The sequence below is a fragment of the Canis lupus genome, chromosome 8 (assembly GCF_003254725.2).
Source record: "Canis lupus dingo isolate Sandy chromosome 8, ASM325472v2, whole genome shotgun sequence".
NCBI classification, from domain to species: Eukaryota; Metazoa; Chordata; class Mammalia; order Carnivora; family Canidae; genus Canis; species Canis lupus.
Window position 1 is genome coordinate 10266756 of NC_064250.1, and position 21982 is coordinate 10288737.

At 33.5% G+C, this 21982-nt stretch overlaps 1 protein-coding gene across 7 annotated transcripts in view; it reads right to left on the reverse strand.

The window, feature by feature from the left end:
• Window positions 1–21982, reverse strand: part of STRN3 (striatin 3) — a 112383-nt gene that overhangs the window by 36047 nt on the left and 54354 nt on the right. For all 7 annotated transcript variants that reach the window (XR_004818281.2, XM_049113606.1, XM_025443887.3 and 4 more), the window contains 6 exons: window positions 18634–18737; window positions 18110–18183; window positions 13685–13766; window positions 10950–11123; window positions 2781–2910; window positions 1398–1539 (listed from right to left, as the gene is read on the reverse strand). Coding sequence is in view for 6 of the 7 variants with exons in the window: in XM_025443887.3 (XP_025299672.1) it covers window positions 1398–1539; window positions 2781–2910; window positions 10950–11123; window positions 13685–13766; window positions 18110–18183; window positions 18634–18737 (706 nt within the window). In the remaining variant the exon portion in view is untranslated. The remainder of the gene's footprint in view (window positions 1–1397; window positions 1540–2780; window positions 2911–10949; window positions 11124–13684; window positions 13767–18109; window positions 18184–18633; window positions 18738–21982) is intronic.

The following is a 21982-nucleotide window of genomic DNA, read 5'->3' on the forward strand; positions in this document are numbered from 1 at the left end:
ATTATAGATTATTTTTAATTTCTTCTTCACAGGTATATGTGGGTTCTAAACCTCCTAAAATGCATGAGTTATGAAATAATTATATATTTATATAATTTAAATGTACTTATGTAATTATAAAATAACCTGAAAAAAGACAGTACTTTAGAAACTACTGGGGAAAAAAATTAGATATTTCCAACATTGAATGAGTTGCATAAAGAAGCTTAAAGAAAACTTTGATATTTTTATTAAAGTGTCTCCTGAGCAAGGCTAATTCTTAAGAAAAGTAAACTAGAATATAGCCATTTTCAAATAGTAAGTACAAAAAGGTATATTCCAAGTCTAGAAAGCAATTCTGAAGCTTTTTCCTATTTTCCATGAATGTGCCTCTTCTCTTTCCACTTAGAAGAGATTAAGTAAAAGTCTGAAACAATGCTTAAGAATTATAATCAATAAGAAAGCTGGTAACAAAATTCAGATTTTTAAGTTGAATTGTTATCAGGATAATAAATAATTTTATCACCTATTAGGTTTTGTTTCTCTATTAGCAAATTCAGTTTCAATACACGAATGAGGCATTTTTAAATAACATATGATCCTCATCACCAAAGTAGTTTTTAAGAAGCTAATGATAATTCCTTTTGTGAGTAACTAAGCAACTTTGGTGTTTCTTTGAAAGATGCATTAAGGTACAATTTATTAACCTTCTCCAATAAAGCTCTGTAATATAGTGTGAGTTCTACCTGCCAGATAACGTGCTGGTATTAAAAGCTAACTGAACAACAGAGTGGACCTCAGCTACTATCATAATATAATTATTATACTTTTATTTTTTAAATGGTTTTTAACACTGTATAAATACAACTGTTTTATTTTAGTTATGGGTGGATTATTATTAGCATTATGCGTCATTTCTAAAGGCTAGGCCCTGACATATACATCCTAAATATTATATGAATAAAGCTTAATACCCTCACTAAACATTGTTCAATGTAAAGCTCTAATTTAGGATTAGGAGCTCTATTACTTTCTAGCAATAAGTCAGGCAACATCATACGGGCATAATGGAAGAGTTAAATCTTTAAACCTAGATTTATTATCAAATTAAATGATGGGAATGTTTAAAACTACACACTTTTTTTAAATGTAAGAAGAAAGAAATTGGATTTCTTTCAACTTTAAATCAAAATAAATTTCAGAAGTCAAAATCCACCAAAAGACATACATCAAACAATAGTTTTGTCACAAATCTAAATAAATTGTTGCAAAATACCCTGAAATTATTAACACCACTTCCCCTTGCTCTTGTTTAACTGCCACCACACATTCAAATACTCACATTCCACATATAATACTTAATAGCAATGCATTTTTAAAAGCTATTCTCCCACCCCCACATTTCTTTATCACCTTACCCCATTCTGTGCCATCTCCTGAACTCCGTGCTTCTCCAGCTCCTTCACCATCCTCAGCAGTCACTAAAAAATCAAATTCTTTCAGTGCTTCCTCAGTATCAGGATCATCTGTTAGGTCAGCAGCTAAACCTTCATTACCTATCTGTAAATGGAACATAAGCCAAGAATTACTTTTATCCTAGATTTTAAAGGGATCCTTTATATGTTTTCAGACAATTATCTTTATATTTGCACTCCCATTTTTAAATTACTTACATATACAAAATTTTAGATTTTTCTACTTATTTCACCAATCCCAAATTACACTCTATATAAATGGTTCTTAACAGTGTCATGTGAAGATTACTGTAAGATGTGATGCAAGTAATGTGGTAGTAAAAAATGGTTAAGATACTATACTAATAAAAAATTAAGTTCTTTAATTATCATAGATTCACAATTACCCCTATTTATAGGCCTTTTCACTCACATTCTGGTACATTGTGTTAAACTGACTTCACTCACTGAGAACTGCATATGCAGTTAATAATTCACAAGGATATGGCATAGCTAATAAGGATTTTAACTGATCTTAAGTTAGTAGCTGTGATAATAACAGTGCTTTGCCTCCCAGGGGGAAAAAAAAAAAAAGAGAGAGATGGATCAAAATCTCCATTCACCCATGCTACACACATGAAATGTGACAGGAACACTGAAAACTGTTTTATAGCCTAGAAACTTTTCTTGACGAACAAGAACATTATTATAACATCCCAAGGAACAAAAACTTAACCTATGCACTCTTTTTAAAATACTTAAAATACTACACACTTTTTAAAATACTTGAAATACTATACACTACCATGATAATTCATAAATGGATCATCTAATCTGTGTATACTTTTATAACTAACCTACATCACTGATAAAATAGATAATCCAGTTTCTTAGGTTATGAACAGAAGTACATTTTTATTAATCCTTACCAAGAATGTGGACACATACATTTACAATCCACAGTTTACTCCCTCACCCAGAGTGGGAGTATCCCCATTGCAGCTTCACTTTATTACCTGTTTACTGAACATGAAGAGACAGACTTCAGCAGTAATTCTTAATTGTAGCAGGAGTGGAGAAGGGGTTCTGTTTTTTTTGTTTTTCTTTTTAAGTTTCAAATCACCAGACTAGTTCTATAAAAACCCCTTTTTGCTCTTTAGTGAATGATACAGCAAATAATAATTTCTACTATATGTGGATAATAATAACTGATAATACATAAAACTTTCAAGTGAGATGATAAAAAATAATCACTCTCAATGTAACTTAAGATATCTTGAAAATTTCTATTCCAAATACATGTGTATATTTGTTTTAGCTAATAAAAATTAAAACTTGAGTTCCTACTTTGTGTTTATTCAACCGATGTTTATCTTTTCCTTCTGGGATGCCTTCAATCATGTCATTTTCCTCTTCTTCATCACTGTCATCAGCATTTTCTAAAAAATTGAATGTCTCCAGAACATCACCAGAGGGCCTGTCAAAAGGGAAAAAGATGAATCCAAATATTCTAATAGTTAATTCTAACATTTCTTTCCGGTTCATATTTTAAAACAATACTTGAAAGTAGTATAGAGATTCCAATGACAATCTATTTATAATGCATTACCTAAGTATTTTATCCAAGAAAAGAATATTATGAAGAATATTTATGTTTTCTGAATAAAGTAAAAGTGATTGTTCCATTAAGTTTCTCCAATATTACTGACCAAAATACTTCGAGTAATTACTGTGTCAAAATCTTATAACAGACATTCAAATATGGTATTACATCTCAAAATGAAGCTATCATAAGCAAGAAACAAAAGCTTAGCATTTCTTATAGTTCTACAATCTCTTACAGCTTGGCCCAAATGTCTGAAGACTAAAATCTGCCCAGATTTAAAGTGGTGGGGTAAATCAGATATAAATATTCCAATAAACTTCACAGATTTTCTCACAGGATTCTTAATATACTAAAAAAATACTTCCAAGTCTCTCAAAACCATTCATTTAATAGGTAATAAAGTTATCTATTTTTATCTACCTATGAAGTCACTTTTTAAACTATAATCTACGTTCCCACTATATACAAATAAGAGGTTTTGAAATAGCTGTTTAAATGTCTAGTGACAAAAGAGAACAGGGGATCCTTGGGTAGCTCAGCAGTTTAGTGCCTGCCTTCGGCCCAGGGCATGATCCTGGAGTCCCGGGATCTAGTCCCACATTGGGCTCCCTGCATGGAGCCTGCTTCTCCCTCTGCCTGTGTCTCTGCCTCTCTCTCTCTCTCTGTGTCTCTCATGAATAAAAAAATAAAATCTTAAAAAACAAGAGAACAGTGGCAATTTCAGCCCAACACAGACTCTCACAATAAGTCTCTCTGTTCTTCCATTAACTAGATGATGGAATTTGGCCAAGTCACTTAGACCTTTTATCCTCAATTTCTTTACCTATAAACTGTTTGGGTTGAACTAGATCTTTTGGTACCAAAAAGAATAACAATCTAAAATTTGGAGCTTTCTCACCTCCCTGATTGTTTCTAAGGACACAATACAATTCAAATTCAGACTTTTTTTTTTTTTAAGCGAGGGGAGGGAGGGGCAGAGGGAGAGGGAAAGAGAGAATCTTAAGCAGGCTCCATGTCCAGTGAGGAACCCACCCCAATACAAGACTCAATTTCAGGACCCTGAGATCATGACCTGAGCAGAAATCAACAGAATACGTAGGCTCCTGGGTGGCTCATTTCACCCAGAGTCAGTGTCTGACTCTGGTATCAGCTTGGGTCATGATCTCAGGGTGGTGAGATCGAGCCCTGAGTCAGACTCCACATTAGTGTGGAATCTGTTTGGGATTCTCCCGTCCCCCCCCCCCCCCCCCCCCCCCGTGCATACGTGCTCTTGCTTTCTCTCTCAAATAAAATAAAATCTTACTAAAAAAAACAAACAAAAAAAGTCAGATGCTTAACTAAGCCACCCAGGCACCCCAATTCAGACTATTTTTTAACATAGCATAGGATTTTAATAGGTCTATTATACTCTGCCTAATCCAGCTCATTGTTTAAGGACCTGCATCAAAATGGAATGTACAAAGAGATGATTTTCCCAAATACAAATTACCACAACAACACAATGCACATTTTCCAGCTCAACATTTATAATATGTAATAACATCTGGGGATTAAAAGACTGGGCAGCCCGGATGGCTCAGCAGTTTAACGCCTGCCTTCAGCCCAGGGCATGATCCTGGAGTCCTGGGATCGAGTTCTACGTCAGGCTCCCTGCATGGAGCCTGCTTCTCCCTCTGCCTCTGTCTCTGCCCGCCCCCCCTCTCTGAGTCTCTCATGAATGAATGAATGAATGAATAAATAGACAAAGATAATTGACAAAATTGGTACACTAATGACAGAAAAATAGAAAATAGTACATATAAGACATGATAATTCTGTTCTGAACTTCCACAAATAAAGTAGTGCTGTCCCTTGGCTAGAAATGTCTCTCTCTAAAGTGAAACTCATGTTTTAGGTTTTAAAATTTGTATTTAATCACAGCAATACACATGGATGGCTTTAAAAAACAAATAGAATACAATCCCTAAAAGACAATGATTCAGACATCCCAAAATTAAAGACTTTGTTCTTTGAAAGACACTGTTAACAGAATTTAAAGAAAAGCCTATGAATTGGGAGAGAATATTTGCAAGTCACATATTTGATGAAGATAACCTGTATTCAGAACATATAAAGAACACTTAAAGGGCTAACAATTAACAAAAAAATAAAAAATGGCAACATTATTCATACACTGTATCAAAAGATATGTGGATGGTATAAACTGATGCTCAACATCATTAGTCTTTAAAAAAATGAAAATTAAAGCCACCATGGATTATTAAAGGTCTGAGACTTTACCCTTTTTTCATGCTAACAGGCTGTTTCTTTTGAGATGCTTCTTTTTAGCACTCATGATGATGGCCTTTGTATGGATTTTTAAAAATAATTTTATAATGAATGAATTTTTATAATGAATAAAGAATTCTTTTAATCTAGAAACATCCTTGGAAATTAACATTCTGTAAATGTATTTCAGAAAATTTTCTTTTATTGCTAATTTAATAATCTTTTCAAGACCATTTTGCCTGTTCTCTCTGAAACTCCTCACAGATGCTGGCCCTGCTGGACTGATTTTTGAATGTTCCTATCTTTTCAGTCCAATTTCCTCTTTTGTCCTTTGGTGGTGGGGGATGATTTTTCAACAGATTTTCCAACTGTTACATGGAAATTATTTCTATCACACCTTTTAATTTCTAACAGTACCTTTTTGATCTCTGATTGAACCTTTTAGAGCTTTTTAAATTTAAATTCAATTATCATATAGTGTATTATTAGTTTCAGAGGTAGAGTTCAGTGATTCATCAATCTTATATAATACCCAGTGCTCATTACATCACGTGCCCATCCTCCTTAATGTCTAACATTAAATAATATCCTATTTGTTTTGTAGAGGTATTATCTTCTCTCAGTCTTTTCAGAAGAGTCATTACAGTTTTGAAAAATCTTCTCCTGGGATCCCTGGGTGGCTCAGTGGTTTAGTGTCTGCCTTTGGCCCAGGGCGCGATCCTAGAGTACCGGGATCGAGTCCCACGTCGGGCTCCCGGCATGGAGCCTGCTTCTCCCTCCTCCTGTGTCTCTGCCTCTCTCTCTCTCTCTATCATAAATAAATAAATCTTAAAAAAAAAAAAAAAGAAAGAAAGAAAGAAAAATCTTCTCCCTATTTTCTCTGAGTTCTTTTTTGCCCCCTTGGTTCCTTGGTCACTAATTTCCATATTAAAGTCTTTTCTAAAATGTTCACCTTTAGAATGGAGCACTAAAAAGCTAACTGTATGCATGGGTGAGGCTTGCCAAGCAGCTGACTTCACTTCTGCATGACAGGACAGAGGCTCATCATTTTGCTGGCAGATCCCAATTGTCAGTATTATTAAGTCTTTTCTATTTTATGTGATAAATTTCAATATCCTAAGACCCACTGCCAATATACCAGAAGCCAAATACTAGAAGAAAACAGAGGATCTCACTGCTCAGCTGGAGATTTAGAAATTCTTCCAGTTTCCAGTTAAGTAGATTCTATCTACTTAACTTCTATTAAGTAGAGTTGCTTTAGTTCTTAAGAAATCAGAAATCATGGTTCAACTTCACTAGAAAATATACCACCATAGGGCAGCCCAGGTGGCTCAGTGGTCTAGCGCTGCCTTTGGCCCAGGGCCTGATCCTGGAGACCCGGGATCAAATTCCACGTCGGGCTCCCCGCATGGAGCCTGCTTCTCCCTCTGCCTCTCATGAATAAATAAATAAAATCTTAAGAAAATATAACACGATAGGTAGAGGGGTGTTCAGCTTGCTACACAGGATAAAAGGGGAGATCAAAATAAAATAAAATAAAATAAAATAAAATAAAATAAAATAAAATAAAATAAAATAAAATAAAAGGGGAGATCTGAGATATTATCTACCTCTTACATCCACTTTAAACCAATACTCCTATCATAACCCCCTCTAAACCCAATTCAGATGTATCTGATACCTCTAATTCCCTAGCCTTCATAGATTTGTTGGTCTTTTATGACTTTAATTGGCTTGTTCCTTTTATTATTGCTTCTGAATGCCCTTAGATTTATGGCATGGAATATTCCTCCATTTTCTTTCCAGCTTTCAAAATTGTTAAATTGAATATACTATCTGATGGACAGTATATCCTCTCATTCTTCCTACATATTCAGTTTTTTGTTTTGTTTGGTTTGGTTTTTATGTGTGAATATGTCTTAAAAAGTCTCTGTCATTTTAACAGAGGTTCCAGAAGGCACACAATGAAAATGTGGCTTTAATCCATGAGGTTTAAGCAAAAGTCTTCGTCTATGGTATTTTATAACAGTTCTTTGCCAACTATTTATTTACTATCCTCTCTCACTCTAGAAAGAAAACTAACAGAATAAAAAAAAATTAGTATGTCTAGATGAAGAGAAAATAAAATGAAATCAAGGGTAAGGTTGGTAAGTAAAAAAGATGAAAGGGGGTGGGAGGTTGGAGAAGCATGTCTGCAGGGCACAAATATACCAAGATTCCAAGCATAGTGAAAAAAGAAAGGGAGCAACTACTGGAGGTTCAAAGGTAAATCAGATCAATTACTAAGAAGCAACAAAGCCTTTCTTAGTTATAAGATCTAAGAGAACTCTGTCTTCCTGTGAATCCTCATAAAGTAGACACTTTGTGACATGATGCATTATACATCCAAAACATCCCCCTATAATAAACCAACAAATACAAGAGGGACACTCACTCAGCACAATCTAGTAAACATTACTCTAGTAGGGTTACAATTCAAAGGATACCCAATACTCCATCATAGCTAGCACTATGTGCCAGGCATTGTTCTAAAAACGCTCCCTTATTAATTTACTTCTTCTTCATATTAACCCTATTATTACTATTTTACAAGTGAGCAAACTGAGGCACAGGCAGGTTAAGTACTTTGCCCAAAGTCATAGCTGGTAAGTGGTAAAGTCACAATTTAAACCTAGTTGGTCACTCTTCAGAATAGAGGCTATACTTCCTCTAAGAATATGATTTAAAATTTGCCATTCCTGTACTGTTAAACATTAAGATTGCTTCTTTTTACTATTATAAATAAGAACGTAATAAACATCCTTCTGCTAAAATCTCATCATGTTAGATCATTTCTCTCATTTCTAGGAGTTTTCAAAGGCCTAAATAATTAGTGAACCACACACCTGCATTAGTGCAGATTCAGACTATACAAGTATACTTACTAAGATGGAAATCAGCCTTGATTAAAAACAACTATTAGCTAAACATCTGTGAACACATGAATGGATAAAGAAAATGTGGTATATACTATATATACAATGGAATTATTATTCAGCCATAAAAAGAAGGAAAATTTGTCATATGCTACAACATTGCTGAACCTTCAAGACATTATGCTAAGTGAAATAAGGCAGTCAAAGAAGGACCAACACCACATGATTCCACTTACATCAAGTATCTAAAACAGCCACTCATAGAAACAGAAAGTTGAATGGTGGTTGCCAGAGGATGGTAGGAGGAGGAAATAGGGAGTTGCTATTCAATGGGTATAGAGTTTTAGTCACGTAAGATGAAAAAGTTCTAGAGATGTACTTTACAACATTGTGCTTATAGTTAACAATGCTGCACTGTACACTTAAAAAATTGTTAAGAGGATAGATCTCATGTTATGTGTTTTTTGAAACACAACAGAAAAGAAACCTATTAAAGTTTTAATCTTGTAAAGGCAAGAAGCTTTACATGAAGATTAAGTCTGGTGCAGAGACTTAATTCAGACTCAGGTGTGCATTCCTCTAAATATTATAAATTCTGTGAACTACTTAGCCTGATTAGCTGACAAGCTTAAAAATGCACAATACTTTTGTTTTTTCTCATATATCACAAAAATATCCTGCACTTCCTAAAAGCCAGAGTAAAGAAAATAAGAGCTCTATTTGATGTCAAATTTTATTGAAGAGATTTTATTTCTCAGAAATAAAAACCCTAAAGCAAAGGCTTATGTTAACTTGAAAATTTCAGTACGTTTTATTTTTTTTAAGATTTTATTTATTTGTTCATGAGAGACAGAGAGAGAGATGCAGAGAGATAGGCAGAGGGAGAAGTCAGTTCCTATGTGGAACTCAATCCCGGACCCAAGATTAGGATCTGACCCAAAGGCAGATGCTCAACTGCTAAGCCACCCAGCCATCCCTCAGTACATGTTTTAAATAAAAGCATAATGTCATGATATAAAGCTATGGCATTAAATAATACTAGTTTATGAATTATACACATTATTCATTTCTGAAACTCTAAAGGAACTCCATAAACTTATCTATTTTTTCCATTCTTTTTCTTTTCTATGTCTTTCCAATCTTTTTTTTTTTTTTTTTAAGATTTTATTTACTTATTCATGAGAGAGAGAGGCAGAGACACAGGCAGAGGGAGAAGCAGGCTCCATGCAGAAAGCCTGATGTGGGACTCGATCCCGGGACTCCAGGATCACGCCCTGGGCAAAGGCAGGCGCTAAATCAATGAGCCACCCAGAGATCCCCTCCAACCTATGTTTTCAAGGTGACCGTCTAGTAGTCTTAAAAAAAAAAAAAAGAAAAGATTCTATCTGCCTATTATTAACTCCTTGCATTATCAAGTCTGTATTAACCAAAGGTACATCTGATAGACAAGAAACATCAAATATTGATGAAGACATGAAGAAATTACAGCTCATAAATTTCTGGTGGGAATGTAAACATAATTTAGCTACTTTGGAAAAGCATTTGGAAGTTCCTCGACAAAGTAAACCCAGAGGTACCATACGACTCAGCAATTTCATTCCTGGGTATATATACCCAAAGAATTGAAAACATATGTCCACATATACACCAATGTTCAAAGTAGCATCAGTCTCTATTTCAAAATGTAGAACCACTCCACACACCCATCAACTGGACAAGGAATAGATAAACAAAATGTGATATATCCATAAAAAAATATTATTTGGCAATAAAAAGGAATTTTGGATAAAGCTTAAAAAATATGAAGCTAAGGTAAGGTAAAGAAGCCACTCACAAAATAACCATTTATGTGAAATGTTCAGAATAGGGGCACCTGGTGGCTCAGTCAGTTACGTGTCTACCTTCAGCTCAGGTGGTGATCCCAAGGGCCAGCGGCAGGCTCCCTGTTGCAGGGGAGGGGGTCTGCTTCTCCCCCTCTCCTTCTGCCTCTGCCCCTCTTCCTGCTCGTGCCTTGTCTCTCTCAAATAAATAAAATCCCTTTTTTTTAAAGGAATGTTCAGAATAGGGACTCTATAGAAATATAGACTTTTGCCAACCACTGTTGCTTAGGGTTGGGTGTGAAAGGAGTGGAGGGGGCAATGGGGAGTGATGGCTAAGGAGTATGGGGTTCCTTTTGGGGATAATGAATAATTTCAAAACTAAGACTGTGGTGATGGCTGAGTGACTCTGAACATCCTGAAAACAAACCATATACTTTAAATGGCGGCAATGTATAGTATTTGAATTTTATCTCAGTAATGACATTAAATTTTAAAAAGTATAAATCGAGGCTTTCTGAACAGAAACATAACACAAAATCTTGTTTCTTTCACAAATAAGCCATTGCTAGTTAGAGAATACCATTATAATTTACTGAAAATACCCTAGCAAAAATTTAATAATCAGAATGTTAAAATAGCTCTGAACTACATGACATTACTCTCAAATTGAAATTTAAATTTTGCACCTATTTCAGATCTATACCCATTCTCTTGGTATCAAAACTTTAGATCAATTTAAAAAGCACCTAAACAGAAAATTTATTTGCCCACGGTACCATGTAGGAGGGAAAAAGTATTTAAATCTGAACTCTATCTGCTTTAAAAATTATTAACAGTAATAACAGAAGTAAAGAGATTCAGAGTACCTATTATATAAACAATGTTAACCTATAAGTACAGATCATACCTTTTGATTTCTTGTCCTTTTTGCTTGGGAGATTCACCTCCATTCAGGATCTGTTCTAAGTTCTTTGTTTCTACTGATCCATTTGGTTCTGAACTGGATAGTCCAAGTAATGACCTTACCCGCTGAGACCGTACATCTAATATTGTATCTGTATAACCTACTTCCTGAAGATATCTATAAGAGAAAATTTCAAATATTAAATTTCATATATTTATACCTGCCAACTTGTAGACTGGTGACAACACTAACACAGCAGTTGAAGAGAATAAACATGAGAAAAATAAGATAATAGTCTTAGACACTTGGTACACAAACATGGTAGCAGAATGAAAGAAGATATAAGAATTTTAGAAAACTTTCAGGTTTCTAGTTTACATGATGGTTCTATTCAATGAAATGAAGAATAAAGGGTCCAAATCTGGTTTATATAGTACATATCAAATAATCATATAGTATCTATGAAAGATACTACAACATGTATTAGGCACAATAGTAAGATAGGTCAAAGCTCAGAAGAGAACTGGACTCAATATATATATTTGGGAGTCATCAGTGTTTGACAGTATTTAAAGCCATAGATTTAAAAGAAGTTACCCTGAGAAAAAGCTCTAGAACAGAAAGCCTGGGGACACAGACATCTAGAGGGCTAGAAAAATAAGAGGAAATCAAAGAAAATTAAAAGAAAGCACTTGAGAAATAAGGGTGAGAAATGACAGTGCAGAGAAAGAAAAAAGAGCTCAAAAACGAAAGAATAATGTCAAATGTTTCCAAACGATCAAATAGGAACAAAAAAAAGCCTTTTAAATGTGTTTGTGAGTAGCTTCAGTGGAGTATCAAAATGGAAAACAGAGTACACAGGTGAGAAATGAACAAGGAAGACTACAGAGATAAACTACTCTCAGAGAAAGATGTGGAGTGACAAGAGTATTATTCAAGGCAATTACATTAGGCTTTTATAAGAGAAATATTGTACAACTGATTTCTCTATAGCTATTGCACTCTTCTAAAACCTGCAATTCTCTTTTTAGGGAAAAAAATGCCATCACACTCTAACCATGTGGTCTGAAATCTCATACATCCCTGGTAAAAAGAACTGACTGACTCATGGGCATTTATTTGATCAAGTTAAGCCAATTTTTACTAAAACATGGAGTCCCCTGTCATCTTGAGAAAAGTGGTTTTCAATAGAAAAGATTAAAACTGATATACAGAGGAGCAGAAAACCAGAGAATAAGAACATAATCCTGAATGTTTCCATTCCCTGGCCAAATCCTCAAGTATATGTCAACTCTTGTTTTTCAGAGACTCAGTTATTTATTATTTAGCACTTGCCTCAATTCCACTTCTACCTGAGCATCTTTCCAAAGAATAATGTTTTACTAAAGCTTGTGCAAATTTTAGTCACTACGAGTTTGGATTGATAGTTTCAAGAGTTTGAATGAAACATCAGAAACTAGAGTAAGAAATACGAGGTTTAAATACATCTATAGAAAGGAAAACAAAAAGTTAAGGGAGTTCTCACCTGACAGCCTTCATATTTTCAGTGAAGTAGAACCTGAGGGTGCTCTAATGAGTAAGGGAGAATGGGCTGAGATATGGTAAAAGTTTAGAGTATCATCTACTGAGGGCAATGGTAGCAGGAGATGACCGGGGTTATGGAGAAAGACTCTCTATAATGTTTGTACCAGAAACCATGAACATGTAGTAGTGTTCAGAGGATTCTGTGATTTTTTTTCCAAGATTTAATTAGAAATAAAAGCAGGAGACAGCAAGACTAAATTAGGGCTCGGATACTGCAGGTATAGTAAAATGACTTGTAGGAGAGGAGTAAGAGAGGGCAGCAAGAAAGCTAAGGGTACTATTAAAAGGGTGATGGATCATGGGGTCTAAGCTTGAGTTAGGTAAATAAAAACAAGAAAAACCCATATCAAAAAAGAAATAAAACAAAACTAACCAGAGCTAAAGAAGCTAAAGGGGAAAATAGAGGATGTAAAGATCTAGGTAAGGTCAGAGAGTAAATAACATGGGAAATGGGGTGGAAAAGGTGGAATATAAGGTAATTGTTGGATCATGGAATATTCCAGAGTAGGATAGTTCTAGGTAGTAATAAAATCAAGGGTCTGACCACATTTCACTGGGTTATTGAAGTGAAGCTAAAGATGTATAGAGTTGAAAAGAGTGAATAATTGTAAATTACCCAGAATATCAGTTTGTGTATCAAAGCTTTAAAAATGTAAGGGGAGAAACAAACAGATAAAAGACAATAAGTAAGATATGCCACACCATTACTTCTAATACAGCAAAGAATTCAAACATCACAGAGATCCTCAAAAATTCAATTAAAAGTAGGATTTGACAAGCTAAATGAAAGGTTTCAAATAACCAGTTAAATTCCTGTATAAACCAGTCATACTCCTAAACAAACCCAAGTATGTGAATTCTACAATGATGGGAATGAGAGTATCCACAAGTATGAACTGTATTGTTTTTGTTCTGGCCTTCCAGTCATCCAGCTTTTATGACATTCTATTCTACAAATAAAAAAACATCCTGAGCAGTGTTCAAAGGAACATTCAGAGAAGACAAACTTTAAAAAGATCCAAAAGTCTAATAAAGAAAGCAATATGAAAACTCTACACTGTTCTATCAAATATTTTTTTCCTTGCAAAGTGACTGATTATAAGCACTTTCATGCCTAGATCCTTCTAGAAAACTGAAAATGAACCATTACTTACTGTCTTAACAGCTGTCTGCCTTGCTTCCACGTTAACTGGCTATTCTGAGGTGCCGTGGGAGCTTCTGTGTCTTTGGTTTCTTCTAAAAATTAACACATACACACATACACAGACAATTTCATACTCATTATTTCAACTCTTGAAAATATTGCCAAAGTTCTCTCAGGGATAAATTCCCACAAAATATAACTACGTATTCTATAAAGGACAGAAGTAAATTAACAACTATTCAGTATTTACTGTGAGTCACTAATTTTAAATGTGTCTATCCCAATAACAACCCTCCTTGTTTCAAAATTGGGAAAATCCAAGAGTAAACATTAACTATTCTACTAAGGATTCAAAAACCAGAAGACTAGACTTTGAAAAGGTTTTTTTTTTTTTTTTTAACTAACAGAATTCTGCTGGGTTGAATGCTTTTCAAAAGTAAAAAGTATTAATCAGCACTTAAGACACACTATATATATAAAACTCCTGAATAACTTAATTTTGAGTCTAAGTCTGTAACATAACACTTTATGTAATCAATTTCATTTTTAGAACTAAAACTTAAACCAGAAAATGGTTTCTACTACAAGTAAAAAGTCATATTTTATTCTCAAATAAAAGTATATGCATTAAGAGAGTTTAATAAATTACAGGGGTGCCTCAGTCGTTAAGTGTCCAACTCTTGATTTTGGCTCAGGTCATGACCTCAGAGGCATGAGATCGAGCCCCACATCAGGCTCCACACTCAGCAAGGAGTCTGCTTCTATCCTTCTCTCTCCCCCTTTGGCCCCTCTCCTCACTCTCTAATAACTAAATAAATCTTTAGAAAAAAAATACTATAATCTGAGGTGAGTCAAACTCTCTGTAAGTATCCCTAGAGAGATTTAAAACTATGTATCAGCACTAATGATATTATAGAAACATTTTCCTATAAATTCACAGTATGAAAATAAAGCAGAGAAAAGAGAATCATAGAAGGTCAGCCCTTAACATGTTGAGAACCCTTAGCATGGCTCACAGTTATTAAGCTCTTATTCTCATGATTAGGTCATGAGAACAAATACTTGCTGGTGGCAGGCATTATTTCTCTAACTGTAACAATCCCATTACTAACATCTTTTCATTCTTTCCCTGAACACAGAAATTTCTAAGATTTCTAGAAATAATTATTTCATTCGAATAGTCCTTCTATTTTTTTGTTTATAATTTTTTCTATTTATACCATTTGTTTGCTTATAATTACATATAATACACAACCACTAGGGAAAAAAATATTTTTAAAAAGAACTGTAACTGCCCCAAAATTCTATCACCAATAGTGCTAGTAGTTGAGACTTTATTATCATTCCTATTTTTCATCTCAAAATACATACATAAACTTCTCCTTTCTTTAAAAAAGGAGGGGGGCAATATGCACACTGCAGTATAAGCCAGTTTCGACAACGTATCTGAACATTCTCTTGATGGTGATAAATATAGATTAATATCATATAAAATAATTACCTAATATTCCATAGAAAGTATATGCCTATTTAATTTAACCAGTCCACTAATGTTGGTATTAGTTTCCACTTTTCACTATTATAAATAATGTTGCTAAGGATATCCTGGAAGTACATCAGAAGCATACAGCTCAATGAATTTTTTTAACACATCAATGTAACCAGTTCCTAGATGAAGAAACAAAACATTTATCAGTACCCCAAAAGCTTTCCTTGTGCCCTCTTCGTCACTAGACATTCCTGAAAGGATATCAATACTATCTTGATTTATAAAAACTAGATTTTTGCACTTGACATACATGAAATCATGTATATCAATTTTCAGTTTCATATTAAGGTCCATGTGGTCAAGTGTAATTACTATTTGTTCACTTTTGCTGCCAAATAGCATTCCATTATGCTAAACATCACATAGTATCACTGTATCCATTCTAACACTGCAAGTTATTTGTTTCCAGATTTTTACTGTAAGATACTATATATAAACCTTATGATGACCATGTGTATGCCTTTTAAGGAGTAGAGTAACTAGATGTAGAATTATCAAACCACAGAGCATGCTGCTATGGCTATGTTACCTTTAGTATCACAAACCACTTTTAGAGCAATTCTATCAACTTTCAATACCAATACCAATAGGTATGGTTGTTCTAAATTCTCATCAACATTCGAATTTTTTTCTCTTTCACATTATATTTAAGCCATTATGAGAGGTGTCTCATTGTTTACACTGCATTTTGGTTGTATTCCCTCAATAAGTAATAAAACTGAGCATCATTTCATCTACTTATTGGCCATTTGGATATCTTCTCTTATGAGCTGCCTTTACAAGTCTTTCGGCTATTTTTCTAATGTTAGAGATTTTTTTCCTAAATGCATGACAAAAAGCTCTTTATATATTTATTTGCAACCCCTTCTATAGGATTAGGTTTAGGATACATACACAATATTGGTATTACTGAGGCACAGGTATAAAAACATGCATATCTTGTACTTCTGTCAAGACAGTATTTTACACTCTTTTTTTACATTTTATTTTGGGTATTTACAAAAGGCAACACTAATTTGTTTAATGTCTATCTCAATCTATACTTTGATATAAATAATTTTATTCCATTTTGTTTGCATGTTGTTTCCTGCCCATCGCTTCAATGCTTCCCCCCACTCAACACCGTGATGTTTTTCTACATCAATAAAAGCAATCTATTTTGCAATTACTGTTTCCCATAAATAAAATACTTGGATGTCATTGTATTCCTCATGTTGAGGAAGTTTTAACAGTTAAGTTTACATAAATAAAAGCAACAGGAATTATTTTTATCTTACCTCAGTTGTAGGCAGTAGAGATTTATCTGCTAATGATTTGTTTTACACAAGCTGTTGCACTCACACCAGCTAGCCAATTCAGACTCTAGCCTCAGGAACAATGTGGCTGCAACTAGCCACCTTCCTCACTTTTATACAGACCAAAGTGTGGGGGACAGCTCTCAAGTTAGAAAGTGAATACTTATTTTGTGAATATTCTAACCATATCAGAAAGAAAAGGAGTCAAAGAGAAGCATGGTTATCTGAATCCATTAGGTTTTCTCTATTGTAAAGCTACTCTACTCCCTCTACCTGCAATAAGACTACTATAGTGAACAAGGCCAAAAATATATAGGCCTTCCGTCATTTTATCATTTATTTTTGCTTTCCCAAGGATGAGGCCATAATATTATTCCCTACTATCAAAGTGAACTTTCATAATCATAATCACTGAAAAGCCAGATCAAAGAAAACCCATGCTGCTCTTATGTTGGTCTTGTAACTTCATCTTTTTTCTTATTTTATATATATATGCCAACAACTTGAAAATATAATAAATGGTAAGATTAGTAAATGAAGAAAAATTGTCAACAGTAGATTGTATGTATGAAGTGTTGTGCCAAGTTCTAAGCACTTAACATTAAATTTAATATTAAATTAACTACTTAATATTAAACTAAAAGCCAATTAATTAAATTTTTAAAATTTACTTTTGCTACCTAACTAAAAGAAAATCCATACATATGTTTTCTTTCCCTACTATATATGCTTTGACTTTATTAGATATGGTACAACTACAAGAGAGGAACAACTGTGTATCCAAATAAAGACACACTTTTTTCTTGTCATAGTAACCAGCATCCAAGAAGAGCATAGAATTCAAACAGACTGCACCATCAAAATGTGTATGTGAGTTTTAAATATACCTGAAATCAGAATATTCCCAATACTGTATAATATATATCAAAATATTTATTATTAGATGTTTAGACTATTCAAATTGTAATCATGTATAACCTTAAAGTTAACATTAAACTGTTAGTCTTTTCCTATATCCAGCTGTCTCTTTCCAGCATAATTTCATCAGATATTACTCTCATACTCACTATCCATTTAGTTTAGTGCAAGATGCAAGATTTAGTACAGTACAAGATGAGGAGATTTTTTTTTCCTTCTCTTATCCTTATTTGGCTGCCTAAAAGGTTTCCAAATTCAGATTTTCAATTTTTGGAATTAAATTGTATTAATTACAACTTCTCCAGATAAAAAGAACTTTATAATAATAAAAAATTAAGCTTATACAGAATAAGAATTACCTACAAGTATAGAAAAGAACTGTTTCATTACCTTTCACCTCTAATTAATAACAAAAATGCACCCACAATTTTACATAGGTTTCAACACAAGGAAAACAGGAAAAATATCTTTAGGATTGATGTAGATAAAGCTACTTACTTACTTTATTTATTACTTTCTTCAAAACATAGACAGTATTATAATAGTCAACCATCTAACCAATGCTATCAAAGCAAAATGAGGGTGAAGAAAACATGTCTGTTACATAAAAATGAGCTTAAACCAATTTTTCTTGAATTAGGTCAGGAGAAGGTTACAGAGGAATCAAGTTTACCTGATTCAAAAGTTGGCATTTTCAAATCACCTTGGTTCAGTTCTGTGCCATATTTTAATTTGTGATATTTTGCCCTGAAAATTCAATAATAAATTGTTGAAAGAAAAATATTTTCCCCTTTTCTACACAGTTAATACTGGTATATATTTCTCTAATAACAAAACATAGTATGAATGTCTGTTTTTAATCTTTATTTGCAAACTAAGAAAAAAAAAGAGTACTGCTGTAAAAGATAAAATGTAAATTACCCAATTAACATATAAACCTGAATAAAAGATAAGTTTTTCCTGATCTCTGGAGAAAAAAGAAATTCCAAAACTTAGATTCTATAATAAAAGATATTATTTCACTTTTAAAGATTTAAATATTTTCTTTTTCCATCATAAGAATCAAATCAAAGTATTATCTTATATTTTGGGCACTGGTTTCATATCTTTCAAAGAGCTTTTAAATACAATGTACACTAGTATAAAAAATACTTTTCTACTTTATATTATACACACAAGAATATGAGGAACGCCTACCTTTCTTGTTTTAATGCGTACTCTAACATCTTTATTCTTCTTACTAAGTCCTTTTTCAAGTTTTCTTGACCTTTTCTTTCTCCTTGCAAAAATGCTATCCGGGCCTAAAAACAAATAAAAGGTTTTTTATTTTTATTTTTTCCTAACAATACACAGGGAACCAAAACTAAGAAAACATGACAGCAAGCATTAAAATTTATAAAAGCAGTCAACCAAACTTTGTTAGATAACACAATTATTTTAAAAATAAACATGACCATAAATCAGCTATTTGCTTTTAATCTTAAGGCCTCTAATAATAATTTTTACATAATCATAAAAGGAAATCTTGCATATAACAATTAAACCTACTTCCTAACATGTAAATCATAAAGAACTAAAAAATATTATTTTCATAAAATATTTTCCCAAAATGATACCAGTTGTTTAAAAGAATAATACATAAAAGCATTTTCCTTATGAAATACTTAAAAATTTATAATCTCTTCTATTCTACCCCCCCACTCCAAATTCTTTCAATTCTTGAAATAACACCACAGAGTATTTCAAATAGTTTAAGTAAAGCAACAGTATGTTCAAAGAATTCATTACTTTGTTGTCATTTTTCTACCATGAGAGGAAATTTTTCTTTTTAATTGCCTTATTTTTTGTGAGAGGCAACTCTGTATCCTTTTCTGGCCCCTCCTATCATGTCAGTCCATTTATCTACCAAACACTAAAAAGGAATTTAAAGAGACTGTGTGGAGACGTTTGCCATTATGCACATAATTAAAATAAAACTAACTTCCAAATGGGGAAAAATGCTCTTGCTGTGATAACCCACAGGTGTATTGTTGATTTAAAAAAATAAGGGCTACCAGGGTGGCTCAGTTAGTTAAGCTAAGCACTGGATTCTCAATTTCATCTCAGGTCATCATCTCAGGGTGGTGAGACAGAGTCTTAAGATTTTTTTCCTCTCCCTCTCTCTGTCCTTGCCTCCCCCCCCTCCCTTGCTCTATCTCTGGGAAAGAAAGAAAAGAAAGAAAAGAAAGAGAAAGAGAAAAAAAAGAAAGAGAAAGAAAAAGAAAGAAAAGAAAGAAAAGAAAGAAAGAAAGAAAGAACGAACGAACATACTGTTGCTTTTTAGCATCTTTTCACGTCTCTTGGTCCTCCGTATGTCATATTTTTTAAAGAAAAGAATCTCTAACTCCTTAACACCTGAGAAGTTAGACAACTACATAGTACTTCCAAATGCAATTTTCAGAACAAAAATAAAACATCTAGAAGGAATGGGAACTATTCAGAATCTAATAGTCCAATATCCTGAAGAGAAAAGTAGCATTTATGATTCTTTTGAGCTACAATGTCCATTTCATCATACAGCCTCAAATTCTGATTGTTTTTTGCCCGCATCAACTTTATTTCACCACAGTAAGTGTACTTAACATCCATAATCGCCATACAACATCCTTACAGTATTATTGACTATATTCTCTATGCTGGACTTATTGTTCCCTAATTTATCCATTCTGTAACTAGAAGTTGTGCCTCTTAGACCACTTCACCTATTTTGCCCACCCTTCCAACATCCTCACCTCTGGCAACCACTAGTTAGTTCTCTGTATTTATGACTCTGTTTGTTTTTTTTGTTCGATTTACTTTGTTTTTTAGATCCCACATAAAAGTGAAATCATATGGTATTTGTCTTTCTTTGGCTCATTTCACTTAATATAATACCTTCTAGGTCCATCAATGTTGTCGCAAATGGCAAGATCTCTTTCTTTTTATGACTGAGTAATATTCCATTATGTAACAGTCTATCTTTTCTTTTATCTGTTTGATAGATTAAATTTACACATTTCCACCAATGGTGCATAAGGGTTCTCTTTTTTCCACATCCTCACCAACACTTGTCATTTCTTGTCTTTTTGATATTAGCCATTCTGACAGGTCTAAGGTGATAGGTCACTGTGGTTTTGTTATGCATATCCCTGATTACTGATGTGAGCATCTTTTCATATGTCTCTTGGTCCTCCACATGTCTTATTTGGAAAAATGTCTATTCAGGTCCTCTGTCCATTTTTAAACCAGATTATTATTTTTTAAATTTAATTTTGGGCGTTCAGTTGTTTAAGTTCTTTATATATTTTGGATATTAACCCCTTACAAATATATCATTTGTAAATATCTTCTTCCACTCAGTAGGAAGTCTTTTCATTTTCTTGACTGTTTACTTCATTGTGCAGGAGCTTTTCATCTTGGTGCAAAGAGTTTATTTTCGCTTTTCCTTCCCTTGCCTGAGAGGACATATTTAGAAAAATGCTCCTAAGGTTGATGTCCAAGACATTATTGCCTGTGTTTTCTTTCTTTCAAGAGTTTTATGGTTCCACGTCTCACTTTTAGGTCTTTAATCCACTTTGAGTTTGGGTATGGTGTAAGAAAGTGGTCTTTCACTCTTTTGCATGCAGCTGTCTGGTATTCCCAATGCCATTTATTGAAGCAGCTGTCTTTTCCCTATCCTAAACTCTTGCCTCTTTTACCATAGATTAATTTACCATATAAGTATGGGTTTATTTTTCAGTTCTCTATCCTGTTCCATTGATCTATGTGTCTATTTTTATGCCAGTACCACACTGTTGTCATTACTATCGCTTTGTAGTGTATCTTGAAATCTGGGATTGTAATACCTCTGATTTTGTTCTTTTTCAAAGAAGCTGCTCTGACCATTTGGGGTCTTTTGTGGGTCCACAAAAATTTTAAGATTGTTTGTGTTCTAGTTCCATTGAATACACTACTGGTATTTTAAAAGAGATTGCACCAAATTTGTACACTGTTTTGAGTAGTATGGGCACTCTGTCAATATTAATTCTTCCAATCCATAACATGTAGAACTTCCCATTTGTTTGTGTCCTCTTCAATTTCTTTCATCATTTCTAGTTTTCAAAATACAGGTCTCTCACCTCCCTGGTTAAATTTATACCAAAGTACTTCATTCTTTGTAGTGCAATTGTAAATAGTTTGTTTTCTTAATTTCTCTTTCTACTACTTGGTTATTAGCTTAGAGAAATTTTTTTTTCTATTTATTTATGATAGACATAGAGAGAGAGAAAGAGAGAGAGGCAGAGACACAGGAGGAGGGACACGCCCTAGGCTAAAGGTGGCACTAAACCGCTGAGCCACCCAGGCTGCCCTGATTACTACTTTTTAAAGAGAATAAAATGATCTTTCATCTTTTTCCACTGCTAATTGTAGAATGCTTATAAGATCTGGCAATTGGAGTCACATAATGCTTTTATAGTATGTCATTCATTTTTCTTTTCTTTTTTTTGTAAGTCAGTACAAGGATGGTTTTATGTCTGTAAATTAATAA